The sequence below is a fragment of the Melanerpes formicivorus genome, unplaced genomic scaffold (assembly GCF_026170545.1).
Source record: "Melanerpes formicivorus ecotype bairdi unplaced genomic scaffold, bMelFor1.0.p_v2 SCAF_6, whole genome shotgun sequence".
Lineage (NCBI taxonomy): Eukaryota > Metazoa > Chordata > Aves > Piciformes > Picidae > Melanerpes > Melanerpes formicivorus.
Genome location: NW_027142358.1, coordinates 26,273,186 through 26,290,152, shown reverse-complemented (window position 1 = coordinate 26,290,152; position 16,967 = coordinate 26,273,186). Strand labels below are relative to the sequence as shown.

The 16,967-nt window shown below is 43.9% G+C and overlaps 3 protein-coding genes and 1 pseudogene across 6 annotated transcripts in view; 3 read left to right on the top strand and 1 right to left on the bottom strand.

The window, feature by feature from the left end:
• DHX32 (DEAH-box helicase 32 (putative)) overlaps positions 1-2,414 on the top strand; it is a 28,316-nt gene extending 25,902 nt beyond the window's left edge. For all 3 annotated transcript variants that reach the window (XM_068140195.1, XM_068140194.1, XM_068140193.1), the window contains one exon: positions 811-2,414. In XM_068140195.1, the coding sequence (XP_067996296.1) occupies positions 811-1,003 (193 nt within the window). In that variant the 3' untranslated portion in view covers positions 1,004-2,414. The remainder of the gene's footprint in view (positions 1-810) is intronic.
• Positions 2,415-2,615: 201 nt separating this feature from the next.
• On the bottom strand, positions 2,616-16,808 carry BCCIP (BRCA2 and CDKN1A interacting protein). The gene is made up of 7 exons (XM_068140196.1): positions 16,331-16,808; positions 14,472-14,546; positions 13,396-13,476; positions 12,552-12,644; positions 11,408-11,595; positions 9,245-9,422; positions 2,616-3,001 (listed from the first exon to the last, which is right to left on the bottom strand). The coding sequence occupies exons 1-7, from the start codon at positions 16,466-16,468 to the stop codon at positions 2,831-2,833; spliced, it is 924 nt and encodes a 307-aa protein (XP_067996297.1). The 5' UTR covers positions 16,469-16,808; the 3' UTR covers positions 2,616-2,830.
• LOC137442142 (U1 spliceosomal RNA) lies at positions 6,758-6,897 on the top strand (annotated as a pseudogene).
• The window catches only part of UROS (uroporphyrinogen III synthase), an 18,678-nt gene continuing 18,226 nt past the window's right edge, over positions 16,516-16,967 (top strand). Inside the window, exon 1 of one of the 2 annotated variants that reach the window (XM_068140198.1) lies at positions 16,516-16,648. The gene's annotated coding sequence lies outside the window, so the exon portion shown is untranslated. Of the gene's footprint in view, positions 16,707-16,967 lie in introns of both variants that reach the window. The other variant, XM_068140197.1, reaches the window with a different exon arrangement.

Below are 16,967 nucleotides of genomic sequence, written 5' to 3'. Positions count from 1 at the left end.
CCTTACTATTCTTTTCATACAAACCAAAACATCATTTACATCAGCCTTTTCTGTTTCCTAATCTGGCTGTTCTGTACAGGTACTGAAGTAAATCTCAATGTCTGCCACTGTACCTGTAATCAGTTCATCCAGTGAAAGAAACACATTAGAAGCTGTAAAAGTTTCTTGTGAAGTACACAGAAAAAAAAAAACAACAAACAAAAAAACACCACCAAAACCCATGGAAGAGTTAACATGGCAGTGTACTCACAGATTAATCTATCTGGAAATGTCTCTGTTCCCTGAAAAGCTATTTTCCAGCCAATCTTTTTCTCAACATGTTTTATGTACCCAGCCAGCTCCATCATCTCATATCAGCTGCTTACAGATTCAAGACTACAATCTTCCTTCTGCAAAGAACTCTTTACACTGAAAAGATACATTTCACTGCCCCACCTTTTCTATTTCCAGTGTTTATGAGAAAGCCCTTTTCCATAATTTTCTTGAAGCAAAAATATGTTCAAATCCAGAAAAAAATTGCTATTTAATGCACTGAGAACCAAAGGACAATCACCCAAAGCGTAGAGAGAAAAATATTAACTGCAAATCAACTGAAAGCATGAACTACTCTTACACCTTGCAATGTTTGGGTTCTGAGTTGAGACACTCTTTGCAGCTGTACTTATCAACACCTTGCTGACATCTTTTGTCTAAGCTTGGAAATAATGATTCAAATATTTCAAAGTTGAGTTAAAAAAAAACCCAAAGTGTTTTGCTTTATTTCCCTATGAACTAAAAAAGTAACAATGTTTTGTCTTATTTCCTCACCAGATTCATGGAGCTGGTACCTCAATACTATTTTAGCAATCTTCCTCCTAGTGAAAATAAGGATATTCTGCAGGAAGTGATCAATCACTTGTCACCCGTTTCAAGCATGAAGGAGAAACAGAAAACTAGCAATGACAACAAGGAAAAAGACAAACTTGCCCAGACTCCCACAGAACAAAGATGCATCGTTCAGTGATTCTAGACTGAGCTAGTAGATACTGGACAAACATAAATAAAAGCAGTACATCAACAATCTTCCCCATCTTAACCCAGGTAATTACAGTGGACTTTTGACATAAATGTATTCAACAGCAGAAAAGTCATGGGTTAGAGCTGAGCTGGCCACTAGACAAGTGACAGTAATTGCTAGGCCACTCTCCATCGTCTTTGGTAAGTTGTGGGGAACAGGAGAGGTGCCTGAGGACTGGAGCAAAGCAATTGTCACTCCAGGCCAAGAAGGAGGACTGGTAAACCTCACCTCCATCCCTGTAAATATGATGGAGCAACTGATCCACCTTGATATGCCTCTAGGCGTATCAAAGATAGGAAGGTCATTTGGAACAGTCAGCAGAGTTTTACCAAGGTGAAGTCATGTTTAACCAACATGATAGCCTTTAATGAATAACCAGGTGCATAGGTAATGGCAGTGCAGTTGATGTGGTTTGTCTTCATCTCAGGAAAGCATTTAACACCACTTCCCACAGCATCCTTGCATCTAAACTGAGGGTGTGGTCTGGAGGATCAGGTAGCGAGGTGGATTGTGAACTGGTTGAAGGAAAGAAGTCAGAGTTGTGGTCAATGGGATGGACTATAGTTGGAGGCCTGTATCTAGTGGAGTCCCTCAGAGGTCAGTACTGGAACCAGTACTATTCAAGTCAAGTCTCCAGTTCTGGGCTCCTCAGTTCAAGATGGACCTCAGACAACTGCTTGAAAGAGTCCAGTGCAGAGCCACATAGATGCTGAAAGGAGTGGAACATCTCCTTTATGAAGAAAAGTTAAGGAAGCTGGGTCTCTTTAGCTTGGAGGAGAGGAGACTGAGGGGGTGACCTCATTAATGTTTATAAATAGATGAAGGGCATGAATCCCTCTGCCTTCCCAAATGGGAGAGAAAGGGAATTAGAAAGAGAGAGTGATGGGATGGGGAGAAAACTAAGAGAGCTTTAATTGAAATAATAACAATGGAATAGACAAAAATAGATACAAACCAGTATCAAACCCAATGCCTGATGGCAATGATGTCATCATCACCGCTGATGCTGAGGACAGGCACTGGGGAAGTCCCAGACCAGACACCATGGCAGATGGGAACTGGATTCTGGAACACATAGATGGGGACCGAAGGAAGAACAGCATCCTCCTTGTATGCTGGCCACTGAAGAGGCTTGACCCTGGTGATCCTCCAGCCTTCTCCAGAAGTTGAAGTCTGTGGGATGGAATCCCTTGTTGGTCCGTTTTGGGTCACCTGGCCTGTCCTCTCCTCCCCGCAGATGACACCTCTTACTGCACCCCAGCATGGCACACAAGATTCAGCAGTGATTCTGATCTGCACCCCAGCCCTTGGCAGTAATTTTGACCACCAGCATTCTCACTGCTAGAAGCAGTCACTGTTTGAAAAAAACACACCCTGAACTTCAGAAAGTGCTGCAACTGAGCAGAGGCTGAGCTGAGAAGTCAAATCACTGCACTGAGCTCAAACTGAGATACAAACATACTGAAAAACCACTCTTCTTAAGGGAAGGAGTTGCACACATTATTTAGTAACAAAAATACACAGGTTTGGTTAAAAATGTATTGAGCAGGTGTTGGAGTTTTCTTGTAACACTGGGTTTTTATTGTGTAGTTGATGATGATACCAAAGTATAAGACACAGTATTTGAAAATATCAACTCGATGGACATTTTTACGGATACCACCTGCCACAAGAAGCAGCATCTGAGCAGTACAAAACCATTAACTCTTCTGAAAATATTGTGAAGCCATAGTTCTGCATGGCTGCTTTCTAAAATGGTCTTTATAGGAGAGTTCAGAGTGAGAGATAGTCTTTGAGTTTATCCATAATTGCATTAATTCTATCAGCTGGAACTATCATAACAGTCCGCCAAGGTTTCATTGGTACATCGTCAAAGGACCATCTGCCGCCCAAACAGGTGTCACTTTCCTCTTGCACGGAGTAGCTGAACTTCAGAAGGGCTTTCTAAACAACACAAACAAATGCATTAGGATTAGAATTTTTAATTAGCACATGGAAAATACAGCATTTAAAGAAAGTAAAACCAATGACTATTATGGACATGCTTATTAAGAAGTTATTTTTTGCCCTCTCAAAAGGTCCACTGAAAAAAAACCTACATGAGAATTCAGTCTTAAGTGCACTAAACTATTTGCTTTCCACATAATTTATGTAATTCATATTTCATAAAAAAATTGATTGCTATCATTACAGCTTGGGATCAAGAAAGAAGACCCAAGAGGAAAAATAAAAATCAGTGACTCCTTCAATATGCTGATTGTGCCTCATTTTAGATGGTTTTGAGATAGCATCTCATTCCGTACCATCACATCAAGAAATGCTAACCCTAAGGAGCTTTTGTGACAACTAAAGAGGGATCCTTGACCAGGCTCCTAATAGACCTTCAAACTTGGAACAAGAGCAAATAGAATAGAATAGAATAGAATTTTTTTTGCTCAAGAATTAGCAGATATCTGATATATCTGAGTGTTTACTCAGATAGAAGGAACAGCAAGAAAGTGCAGGCACAACAGTGCCAGCATTGAAGATAATGGCTTGTAAGGCCTGTAGCAATGAAGCTCTGCCCTTTCATGGCCTACGCTAAAAATGCTCTGAGAACTAAAACTGAATGTATCTGTAAGAATACTGCAAGTACTGTGTCCAGTTCAGGGCTGCCCAGCTCAAAACAGACAGGAAACTACTACAGAGAGTCCAGCAGAGGCTACACAGATGCTGAGGCGCCTGGAGCAACTCTGTGAGGAGGAAAGGCTGACAGACTTGGGGTCACTTAACCTGGACAAGAGCAGGATGAGAAGGGATCTTCTCAATGCTGATAGCAGCTGAAAGGTGGAAGGAAAGAGGATGAGGCCAGACTCTTTTCAGTGGTGTCCAGTGACAGGACAAGCAACAGTGGGGACAAACTGGAAGACAGAAGGTTCTATCTGAACATGAAGAGAAAATTCTTTCCTGTGAAGGTGACAGCCCTCGAGCAAGCTGCCCAGGGACGTTGTGGAGTCTCTCGAGAGTTTCCAAACCAGCCTGGGCAACCTGCTCTGTGTGACCCTGCTTTAGCAGGAGTGTTGGACTAGACGATCTCTAGAGGCCCCTTCCAGCCCTCACCATTCTTTGGTGTATGAATCCTGAGAATTTCAAAAGAGCTCATGCAAGTTTCTAGATGGCTGGAGCTACTAAAGACACATGGATAAGAGATGCTTCTTCAGACAGGTGTCCACAATGCATTTCTTTCTTTTCAGTGCCACATACTGCATACAGATAGAAGAGTCCCTGTTCATCAGCTTTCCCAGACAAGTGGCTGATGGATAAGAAGTCACCTAACAAATGTTTCTGGCTCCCACACAAGTCAGATGGAGAAGTATGAACTGAACTAAGTACAAAAACCTACCTAACCTCTTCCCTCTGCAGGAAAACTGAAGATCTGGTCCCTTTTAGGTTTGCTGTTTGCTAACAGTATCTCAAGGCTGTACATTTAATTTTGGAAGAATCATCAGATAAATTGAGTGGCTTTGCTCAAGAACAAACAATGTGAGCAATGGAGGCCCTAAACATTTAATCAGTTCCAAGTGTGGGTATAATAGAATTTTTCTTCTGCTCCCTCAATAACATTTTAAGGAACAAAATAAAGCACAGGAAACTGACAAGTGCAAAGAAGCATCTATCCATTTATGTGTCTCAAAATGTCTGCCTCACCACAATTAACAGTATTTTATAGAATAGAATAAACCAGGTTGGAAGAGACCTTCAAGATCATTGTGTCCAACCTACCACCCAACACCACCTAATCAACTAACCCATGGCACTAAGCACCCCATCCAGTCTCCTCCTGAACACCTCCAGTGATGGTGATTCCACCACCTCCCCAGGCAGCCCATTCCAGTGGGCAATCACTCTCTCTGTGTAAAATTTCCTCCTGACCTCCAGCCTGAACCTCCCCTGGCACAGCCTGAGACTGTGTCCTCTTGTTCTGGTGCTGGCTGCCTGGGAGAAGAGACCAACCTCTGCCTGGCTACAACCTCCCTTAAGGTAGTTGTAGAGAGTGATAAGGTCACCCCTGAGTCTCCTCTTCTCCAGGCTATGCAGCCCCAGCTCCCTCAGCCTCTCCTCCAAGGCCCTCACCAACTTCGTTGCCCTTCTCTGGACACACTCCAGCAAGTCAACATCCTTCCTAACCTGAGGGGCCCAGAACTGGACACAGTACGCAAGGTGTGGCCTAACCAGTGCAGTGTACAGGGGCAGAATGACCTCCCTGCTCCTGCTGGCCACACTGTTCTTAATGCAGGCCAGGATGCCATTGGCCCTCTTGGCCGCCTGGGCACACTGCAGGCTCGTGTTCAGCCTACCATCAACCAGCACCCCCAGGTCCCTCTCTGCCTGGCCGCTCTCCAACCACTCTGACCCCAGCCTGTAGCACTGCATGGGGTTGTTGTGGCCAATGTGCAGAACCCGGCACTTGGATGTGTTAAATCTCATGCCGTTGGACTCTGCCCATCTGTCCAGCCTGTCAAGGTCCCTCTGCAGAGCCTCTCTACCCTCCAGCAGATCAAATCCTGTCCCCAGCTTGGTGTCGTCCGCAAATTTACTGATGATGGACTCAATGCCCTCATCCAGATCATCAATAAAGATGTTAAAGAGGATGGGGCCCAGCACTGATCCCTGGGGGACTCCACTACTGACTGGCTGCCAGCTGGATGTGGCACCATTCACCACCACTCTCTGGGCTCGGCCATCCAGCCAGTTCCTAACCCAGCACAGTGTGCTCCAATCCAAGCCACGGCAACCTGATTAACACCATGTGTGATCAGGGAGGATACAGATGCCAACACTAATTTAACCCATTATTAAGTACAGAGACCTACTCAGTCTAATATCCTCCATCATGTTTAAAATGAATTTGTTAAAAATATTAGGAAGACTGTTGAAAAGAAAAGCATGTTCAGTTTGAGTCCATCCACTTGAGTTAAAAATCACTGCCATTTAGACTAAAGCACACAATTAGTCTTCAAAATGCCACTCCAATTAACACAACAGAGGCAAACACAAACCAGGCCTTCTAGAATGTGACACCCATGGACACATGGGCAGCACAGGTTTCACCCCCTCAGGTTTTCAATAACATGTTTACAGAGAGTTGAAGTTCGCTTTGTAAAGCTGCTGTGGCAGGAACACAACAAGAAAATTCCAAACTTGTCACTGCCTAGAGGCTACAACAGTTTCCCCCCATAGCTACAATGAATTCACTCACTTGCTTTCTTTTCAGTTCCCATGAAATAAAATTACAGCCAGATCGCACCCTCGAACAGAAAACATCATGAAGGATTACACACAGCAACCTTTGCCACTAGCCCTATGAGGTGTGTGCCAGTGCTTTATCCTGTAGGCACTGCCAGGAATGAAAAATAATGGCCTCTTGACAAAGCAGTAATAGTGGAGAATCAGATTTTTAAAGCTTTGGGAAAAACATAAAGACCAATGCACCAATTCTTTGCATTTGAGCACATTTTATATTTCATTTCCTGCATCTTCCCCTTGCCTGATTTGGCAGAGCAGTGTACACAGGTTGCTTAGGAAATAGGAAGTAGTACTCTAGCAGTTTTTATTAATATTCTTGAGGAGAAAAGAGGCAGAAAGGGGAGGTGATAGCTACTTTTTTGGATCTTCAAAATGTTTTATTCTGAGCATTTTGAACACTGGAATAGGATCCCTATACTTACCTGGCAGGGGAGACACCATGATCAGGCAGGTGGTTTTCCCAAGGCGAGCCTCATCCTTTGCACTCCGGGTGTGCTGACCCCTGCGATTACCCCAAATGCGGGAAACTCGACTGCATCATTTGTGGTATAGTCAGAACAAGGGGACACAGTCTCAAGCTGTGCCAGGGGAGGTTTAGACTCGAGGTGAGGAGGAAGTTCTTCACCGAGCGAGTCATTCGTCATTGGAACGGGCTGCGCAGGGAGGTGGTTGAGTCACCATCCCTGGAGGCGTTCAAGAGGGGATTGGACGTGGCACTTGGTGCCATGGTCTAGTCATGGGGTCTGTGTTGATAGGTTGGACTCCATGATCCTCGAGGTCCTTTCCAACCTAAGTTATACTGTGATACTGTGATCCCCAGGTAGGTGGCTGAATACCCTGGAGGATTTGGATCCCTGGAGGTGTTTAAAAGACGCAGAGATGCGATGCTGAGAGACATGGTTTAGCACCAGCCTTGGTAAAGTTAGATAATGGTTGGACTCAATGATCTTAAGGGCCTTTTCTAACCAAAGTGATTCTATTATTTCTTGCAAGTAACAGTTGTTGGAAAGGGAACAAATAAATGTTTCCACATAAATCCAACAAAAATACAAAACCACAGCTTTGGTATCTGTGAAGTGTCTTGGGAACAGAGATCTCAGGGAAACACATTAAACTGCATTACCCAATATAAATAAAGTCTCCACAGGTGCTTTTTTGGTCCTAGGATAAACTATATAAGGGCAAGAGAAAGAGATCTGTGTATTTAAGTCTTAACAGGCACCGCAGATGCCGACTGAGACTCTAACAGAGATCCCTCTACATTTTGTGGAATCTTGAAAGTTGTGACACACAACTAAGTCAAAACACCCTCACAAGTTACTACTGGATGCTGAGCTGCCACCTTGCTTGACTGTCATGGAGAGATCCTGAAGCTAACTGTACTTACTCCAATTCACACACTCATAGCCTGTGTTCTCTGCTCAGCTGATGCAGCAATTTAACAAATCTTTCACATTTCTTATTGTCCAAATTGAAGAAGACAGCTGCACCGCTCCCCAAACAAAAGAGATTCCAAACTTTTGTAAATTCAGGCAGCCTGGGAGATGCTGTTAAATTCAACAGCCAGATTTATTACCATTTGTTTGGCCATTCACAGTATTTCAACATATCTGTCAATTACTGCATTCAGCTTTGGTGTATGAGTAAAGAGATTAATTTTGTTAAGCCTCTGAAGCCAAGACACTGGCCTCAAGACCAAGTAATATCTGATCTTTCCCCTAAATTCTCTGCTTATTTCAGATGTTCTTTGAATTTTTTCCATTACCCTCATAGCATAGGAGACCTGATTGTCTAGTAAAGCTGCCACAGGTAGTCTACACGACACCTTCTTATAATCAGGTCAATTATGACCTGATACAATTAATATATTCATAAATTAATACCAATATGGGGGATTAATTTAGTAATTTGGACTAATGGATGGCACAACTCTCCACAATACACAGTAATAAGTCCCTGTACTCAGCACTGGTTAGGCCATCCCTTGAGTCCTGTGGCCAGTTCGGGGCCCCTCAGTTCAGGAAAGATGTTGAGTTGCTGGAACGTGTCCAGAGAAGGGCAACAAAGCTGGGGAGGGGTTTGGAGCACAAGCCCTATGAGGAGAGGCTGAGGGAGCTGGGGTTACTTAGCCTGGAGAAGAGGAGGCTCAGGGGAGACCTTATTGCTGTCCACAACGACCTGAAGGGAGGTTGTAGCCAGGTAGGGGTTGGTCTCTTCTTCCAGGCAACCAGCACCAGAACAAGGGGACACAGTCTCAATCTCTGCCAGGGGAGGTTTAGGCTGGATGTTAGGAAGAAGTACTTCACAGAAAGAGTGATTGGCCATTGGAATGGGCTGCCTAGGGAGGTGGTGGAGTCACCATCACTGGAGGTGTTTAAGAAGAGACTGGACAGGGTGCTTAGTGCCATGGATTAGTTGATTAGATGGTGTTGGGTGATAGGTTGGACTTGATGATCTTGAAGGTCTTTTCCAACCTGGTTAAGTCTATTCTATTCCTCATCACCCAACACTACTCTAAAAAAAGCTGTATTTAATTTAAAAGATACATGATGTATCTTTTTAAAAGATCCTCTTGAATTTCACATAAACCTAGAATGGTTTTGGTGGGAAGAGACCTTAAAGATCACCTAGTTCCAACCTCTCTGCCATGGGCAGGCACATCTCATACTGGACCAGGTTGCTCAAGGCCCAATCCAACCTGGCTTTGAACACTTCCAGGCTTGAAGCCTTCACAATTTCTCTGGACAACCTGTTCCAGTGCCTCAATGTGCTCATGGTGAAGAATTTCTTCCTAATGTCTAACCTAAATCGAGCTTTTTCCAGTTTGAATTTAAGGTGAAACATCTTTTTTGATGATGTATAAAGAAAAATAAATAATTTACATGAAAAGAATCACATTACCTCATAAAAGAATTCCTCCTCTGCATTTGCAAACATCAATTCCACCCTCTGCTGATTTCTCCCTTGCTTCTTCTTAGAGCTGCTCTTTGTGGCTTCTGTAAAGGTCTTGCTGATAAGAAGATAGTAGTGGCACTTCCCACAAGGTTTGTTTGTTCTCTGTGCCTCAGTCAATTCTTTCCTAAAGACAAATAAATATTTACACATACAATTTAAAAATCAGTTCACACACACACAATTTAAATCCTAAACAACTGTTTAAGCAATTTATATAAAGCATTACTGTAGAAAAAAATACTTACAATGCAACCTATTCTTTTATGAAAGATATTGTCCATAAGCCTTCCTAGTATTTCAACACACTATTTGCACCCTAAACCAATAAAAATATGATATAACCCTTTTTGCCCCACAATCTTGTTCATGGTAGAGTGTGGAAATGGTTCTAAGTGCAGCTCCCCTGAAAATACATCACACTCTCTCTTCCACAAGGAACTGTGATTGAGAGCCAGAAAATATTCCTGCCCACCCATGCACTAAACATGATGTCACTGCAACACCCCAAAACAACATGAGCAGCTCATGTAAGAATCTGAGTGGTGCAAGTGCTGTACTTGGGCAGTAACTGGCTGGAAAGCAGCTCTGAGGAGAGAGACTTGGGGGTGCTGGTGGACAAAAAGCTCAACAGGAGCTCTCAGTGTGCACTTGCAGCCCGCAAAGCCAATCAGATCCTGGGCTGCATCAGGAGAAGTGTGGCCAGCAGGTCGAGGGAGGTGATCCTCCCCCTCTACTCAGCCCTGGTGAGACCCCACCTGGAGTACTGTGTCCATCTCTGGAGCCCCTATTACAAGAGGGATGTGGAGGTGCTGGAACGTGTCCAGAGAAGGGCCACAAGGATGATCAGAGGGCTGGAGCACCTCTCCTATGAGGACAGACTGAAGGAGTTGGGACTGTTCAGTCTGCAGAAGAGAAGGCTCCAAGGTGACCTCATTGTGGCCTTCCAGTATCTGAAGGGGGCCTACAGGAAGGCTGGGGAAGGACTTCTCAGGATATCAGGTAGTGATAGGACTAGGGGGAATGGGATGAAGCCGCAGGTGGGGAGATTCAGGCTAGATGTGAGGAGGAAGCTCTTCACCATGAGAGTGGTGAAGCCCTGGAATGGGTTGTCCAGGGAGGTGGTCGAGGCCCCATCCCTGGAGGTGTTTAAGACCAGGCTGGATGAGGCTCTGGCCAGCCTGATCTAGTGTGGGGTGTCCCTGCCCATGGCAGGGGGGTTGGAGCTAGATGATCCTTGTGGTCCCTTCCAACCCTGAATGATACCATGACACTATGATACTAGCAGGTAACTACAAAGCTAAGCCTCCAAGCACCTCTTTTCTTTCTCTTAAAATCTTCCTGACCCACCCTATTGACATGCTTTCTTTCACATCAAAGTAGTCATCCCTTAAAGGTCTGTTTTATTGTCTAAGTGAGCCAGGATGGGAGTCAACTTAATCTGACTTCTTACATACGAGAAAAGAAAACCAAAGAAAAGGGAGAAAAAACCTAAAATATTTGTTGGATTACTTGAGCTTCCTATCCAAAATAATCTCCTGGTTCTCAAGATGGCACTAATATAACACTATCTCAGTGGATTAATTTACTCCCTGTCGCTGAGCCCATGACAGAAATCCACAAACTGGTAGATAGCAGATGGCACCTAACTTGCTTCACTTATTTATCTGAAACTAAGCAAAATACTGCGTATGGACTTCAAGGACCAGAACTCATCCACCTTTTAAGTTTCAAATCTTCCATTCTAGAGCTAGGCATTAACACAGAGGTAGAAATATCCAAGTTGCTCATTATCAGCATGACATAAAAAGTTCTTATACTTTTTTAGATCAATATGAAAACAACCTGCAACACCAACTGTGATATACACACAGCGATTTCTGCAGTAAAATGGGACACATTCCTAAAAGACTTCTTCTATCTTAATGTATAAAGAATATGAAAAGCCAAAAAATGTTAAAATATTAACAAGATGATGACAATTATTTTTTTCTTCTTGCCTTATTTGTATCTCTAGAGTCTCACCTCTCTTAACACAGATTTCTGAAAGACTGTGAAGGACAACAACAGGATTACAACATCAGGTTAAAAAAATAACCCACACAAACTTACTGCAGCTGTTGGTGCATGGGCAGAGCGATCTGTGGCGGCACATTAATGAATCTTTCACTCAGTATAAGACCCACAGGCTTAGTACTGTCATTTAGGAGCTTATTCAGTTGTTCAACAACACACTGCTCACAGCTCTTCTCACATCGACTCAGAATCAGCTCTTTGATTTGCTCAGCACATGGTGTACCCTAGAAGCAAAAGGTTTATTTTCTTTACATAGTAAGACAACTATCTGCACACACACAAAAAACTTGAGTGGGAACTTCATAGGAATATTCTACAGGCCTATTAGCAATTTCCTTAGGCAGTCTCTAAAGCGCTGCACAATCTCTCCTAAATGATTTACCAGCCCTGAAGCTGAGGGCAACCAAAGTTCTAACTGATAGGGATGCAGTCATGAGCTGCAACACCAGCACACTCCACAGCAAAAGACAAAAGCTGCAGAAGTTCAACAAGAAGCTCAACAACTCAGGTCCTGTGTCCGGGTCAGGACAAAGGCATGAAGTGACAGGATCAGGGGTAATAGTTTCAAACTGGATGGAGCTGGATTTAGATTAGACATTAGGGAGAAATTCTTCACCTTGAGGTTGCAAGGCACTGGAACAGACTGCCCAGAGAAGCTGAGGAGGCTCCAATCCTGGATGTGTTCACAGCCAGGTCAGATAGGCCTTTGAGCAATGTGGTCTAGTCAGGAGCATCCTTGCTCAATGCAATGGGGGTTGGACTATCTAGTCTTAACATTCCTTTCAATCCAAACCATTCTATGATTCCACAAGATGAAAGTGAAGAAATGTAAGAGGCTGGCATCTGTAATCCTGGAACCGCTCATTAGACAGAGTTTTAACTCTCTGTTCCACTCTGCTTTATGTATGAGATTCAGCATGCAAGACAGGGCCAGATCCAAAGAAAGCTAAGTGATAGTTCAGTAGATTAGCAGCAGACTTGGCAATGCTGGGTTAACAGTTGGACTCAATGATCTTAAAGGTTTTTCCCAACTTAAATGATATTATGATTCTATGTGGAATTTTTAAGACCATGATCCTCCATAGTAGAATTCAAAATTCTGATTGGCTGGCCGGCCAGGCTGAAAAGCAGGATGCTGTCTCAAGTTATCGCTTTCTCTAAGTTAATGAGGAATACCAACCTTCCTTTCTGTTAAATTTAAGCAGCTTATAAAACCAAAGACTTCATCATCATCATTTTCATCATTGTCACTTTCCTCTTGGACTTCTGCTTGCTATTGAAGGGAAGAAAAAGCAACAAGTCATACTGACGTTCAAATCATTTCCACTCTCTGCAGCACAAAATGTTTTCATTTCCAGAAGATGCTCAGCAGATGATGACCATTTTGGTAATCTGTATGAAAACCCAAGCTACAAATTCTGGTTACAGTTGTGGAAGTGCTGCATCACCAGATGTCTTTGTGCTTAGAGAGCTTAGAGAGCCAGGTCATGGACCTTCTATAGCAGTATCTTCTGAAAGGTAATAAAATTTGGTGGCTCACATATAAGAAGCAGCATCTTGCTGCAAGGTATGGCAAGATCTTAAAACCAATTTTCTTCTGTTTCTTTGTAGGGAAATAAGCTTACAAAGTCTTGAACCCCAGAAGGCAATGGAGAATTGAGACACTGAAACAATGGGGCTCTACGATAATGAGATGAGACTCTATCTCTGTACATGCTGAGAACGCAGGGAAAACACAAGGTCCTACTTATGGAGATGGCAACAAAGTTCTCCACAGTATTTTCAGCATTGAAATTCAGAGACAAAAGTGAAAACCCTTCCACATATAAAAAGAAACCAACCAAAATAATTCCCTGTTTGGTTGAAAGCAGGCATGGAAAACTTCAGCTGCCATAGAAGAATTATTCTCAAAGTGAAAAAGGAAGCATACAAATTACGATGACCAGATCCCCTTCTAAAGTCTGTTACTTCATTTCAACATAAAGAGTACTGAACTTCATCTACAAATGTAAATTCTGTCTTACCTTGATAATACTTCCAATATGATTCTGTTGTATTAATATATCAGTTAATTCAGCAGTGTTAACAGGAGCTTTTAGGAACAACTGGAAAATAAGAAACAAATTACTAAGTTTTAGGCCTGATAATATCTCCCCAGTAAGAAGTGACAGAACAAGAGGAAACAGCCTCAAGTTCCACCAAGGGAGGTTTAGGTTGGAAATTAGGGAAAATTTCTTCCCCAAAAGGGTTGTCAAGCCCTGGAACAGACTGCCATGGGAAGTGGTGGAGCCATCATCCTTGGAGGGATTTAAAAGCCACGTAGATGTGGTGCAGAGGGACATGGTTCAGTGGTGAACTGGCAGCACTGGGTTAACAGTTGGACTTGATGACCTTCAAGGTCTACTCCAACCAAAATGATTCTATGATGCTATGTATGACAGGCCACTTGGTAGGAAATAAAGTCACCAATTTCTCTAAGTTATGTAACACACTCATCTTTACTTTCCATTTAGTGAGTTTGCTAACTTCCTTACATATAATCCTGCAAAGACTAAAAGCAGCTTCCTGAAGTGCCTGATCCTCAACCCTCCACAAGCTGGCTTTTGGCACAACTGGGATCCTTTTGAGTCTGGAATGATCCAAATATTTGCTGAGCATGTGTTCATAACAATAGCCAAAAGAAGACTGGAAGTTGTCACAGAACAGAGATGTTACTTGTTTGGTTGGTTTTTACAGGCTGTAATTTACAAAAGAAAAACCCTCCAGGAAGCTGATCAACATTGCATGAAGTTTTCTAGGCAGCAGCTAACAACACGAAGAAGGAAGAGCAGCCCTACAGATTATCAGGTAAAGCTCCTGTAGTTGTAATTGTTTAATCTTCTTAAGTACAGTAAAATCTCTCCAAAGAATGATACTTCACAACCTCTCTGGGCAGTGTGCTTCAGGGCTCCAGCACCCTCTCAAGAGAGTTTTCCCTTATGCTTAGGCAGGCCCTCCTGTGTTCTTCTATCAATACAAACAATATGAAATTATGACTTTACATAGCTCTTTGGATATTATCAATGGATGTATCAATCAAGCTAAGGAGAAGTCACAATACCTGTTGTAGCAATTTCTTTATTCCATTATAGTCATTGTCTGATATGGAATGTGCTTCAAATTCAATGTTCACTTCCTATGAAGAAGAAAATAGAGAAGGTCAAGCATAGTTGACAAGAAGCTAGAACAAGCCATAAAATCAACATAAACCTCTGGAGCAACCTCCTAACATTGGTTGTGCTTCATGGCTTTTCCACTATCCCAAATAACAGCCTGGTATGACAGAGATTACCAACTCCATTTGTCACCTGTTACAAAAAAACCCTCTAAACTACAACAAATAAAGACTCAACATATATTTTGCTGTGCTCCAAAGAGCAAAGCTATACCTGGCAATCAGATTGTGCTCTCAGACTGACAGAGCTACAACACACCGCTTTCCATGAAGAAAATATCTGCCTAAAGGAAGACATTTCCATTTTCCTTTCCCCTTTTCCCCTTTGATGTGTTAGATAAGAACTGAGGGAAACTCAATGTATTTTTATATCAAGACCTCCAAACTGAAATAAATGTCACAGTGATAGATCATCCTCAAAAACTGGACTACTAAATTAAAATAAGCATTATACTGCTGATATTACCCAGTCCACCAACAACTGCAAATAAAACACAACAGTGCAGGACACACAGAAGAGTCAAGAAACTTCATCCACAAATATGCAAGAATGCTACTTCAAGAAAGAAAGAAAGAAAGGAAAAGTAGTATTATTGTCTCTTAGCTTTAATTTCACAGTGTGCAACATCTTGTATCAGTTTAGGAACACTGAACAGCAGACAAAGTACTAGCAGGACTAGTCAAGAACTCGATAAACACGTATCAGTTCAGACTAAGTACCCGTATAATGTGGCACACGTTTCCAGCTGTGGTGGTTTGGCCACCAGTTCCCTGAGGAGAACTGACTCCAGCTCAGCCAAACCCAATACACCAGCAAATGGGAAATGTGCTTTTGCATCATCCTGGTAACACAATTAAACCTAAACTTTTTATCACGATATAATTTTAAAAAGGTAAGTCTTTAGGGGTTTTATTTGCTAGCATAATCTAACTAAGGCCCCCTCTAAGAAAAAGGGAGACGGCTCAGAGTGAGCCCCTAGTGAAGACAAACAAGCCAGCATAATATTTATTTTGAAATATACAGAGTTAAAGCCCATAGAAACTTCTCTTCCTTGACTATTTAAACCCTGTGAAAATGACACAGATTGCCTTATCATCTGAAGATTTTAATAGGAGTTCCAAGTCAGTGCATAGCTCTTCCTTTCCATATGGGCACTTCTACCTGTCCAGGGGCATACATATATAAAGAGCTCAGATAAGACACTTAAATTTTATTTCTGTGAAGCCTTTTTATTTTCCTTTTTTTAAAATGCTTTCTACTCCCCACTTTTCTTCCACAAAAATGATTTTTTTGTGTGTCAAAAGCATTACTTTAAGCGGCTATCTCCAGTCCCACACCAAGACCGCATGCAGATAGCTAAGGGCCAAGTCTGTACACCTGGATGCAGTCTTGGGCATGCAAACATTTAAAAGAGAAGAAAAATGGAAAAAATAAGACTCTCAGCAACAATTAAGCGAATACACTTCACCTCACCACGTACACTAACGTGCTACAGACGCTTCCACACGGGAACTCACAGCCCAAGAGGCTTTACAGGGGGACTGCTCCCTCCCCAGCAGCTCCCAGCCACGGTTTCGTGGCTATCGCGCTATGGTTTTATAACTTATCCCCGGTACAGTGAGCGGAGAGAGGAGGGGAAGCCCCCGGAGCAGGGCAGGGAGTGAATGAGATCCCGCGAGGGGAAGGCCCCGCGCACCGCGTGAAGGCCGCGAGCGCCGGGCAGGGCCCCGCGCACCGCGCTCACCTCATCGATCTTCTCCTCCTCTTCCTCCTCAGAGTCCGACTCCGATTCCGACTCCGGCTCCGACTCCGAGTCCGAGCCGCTTTCCGTGGCAGGGGGCTGCGGCTGGGGCCGGGCCCGGCGCTTAGCCGGCGTGGCCATGCCGTCGCGGCGCGCAAGCGCTCGGCAGCCGGAAGGCCGCCGCGGAGCCAGGAGCGGCAGCGGGCCGGCGCGGTGCCTGCTGAGGGTGGCCTGGCTGCCGGCACGGCGTCCGGGTCAGCGCCGCGACCAGCGCGGCCTTGCTTCCCGCCGGCCTGGGATCTTCAGCAGGGCCCGCTACAGGTCCGTGGTCTCCGGCTGCGGGGTGACCGTAGCGCCGCAAAGCTCTGCAGCCTCTGGGGTATGGCCGTGCTGTCGGCGGTGAACGAAATGGAGAGGGGAAGAGGCCCGGGAAAGCCCCGGGCTGGGCGTGTGGGGAGGTGGGGGGAAAAACGTCCCGGGCTGCCCCTCTCCTCGCTCATTAAAATAGCCCAACCAAACAACAAACCACCACCAAACGGGATTCCTTCTTCGCGCTGGTGATGTCACCTGCTTTAAAAGAGACTGTAAGACTGGGAGGGTCTCCCGGGCTCTGCCGGCACTCAGAATCATAGCATCGTTC

What these genes read in the sequence shown, in the direction of transcription:
- BCCIP (XM_068140196.1), bottom strand. Translation starts at nt 16,468, where the DNA reads ATGGCCACGCCGGCTAAGCGCCGGGCCCGGCCCCAGCCGCAGCCCCCT. An exon ending in TAAAGAAATTGCTACAACAG is followed by an intron (nt 13,477 to 14,471) that starts GTATTGTGACTT and finishes CTTATTTTCCAG; the next exon opens with TTGTTCCTAAAAGCTCCTGT. An exon ending in ATATTGGAAGTATTATCAAG is followed by an intron (nt 12,645 to 13,395) that starts GTAAGACAGAAT and finishes TCCCTTCAATAG; the next exon opens with CAAGCAGAAGTCCAAGAGGA.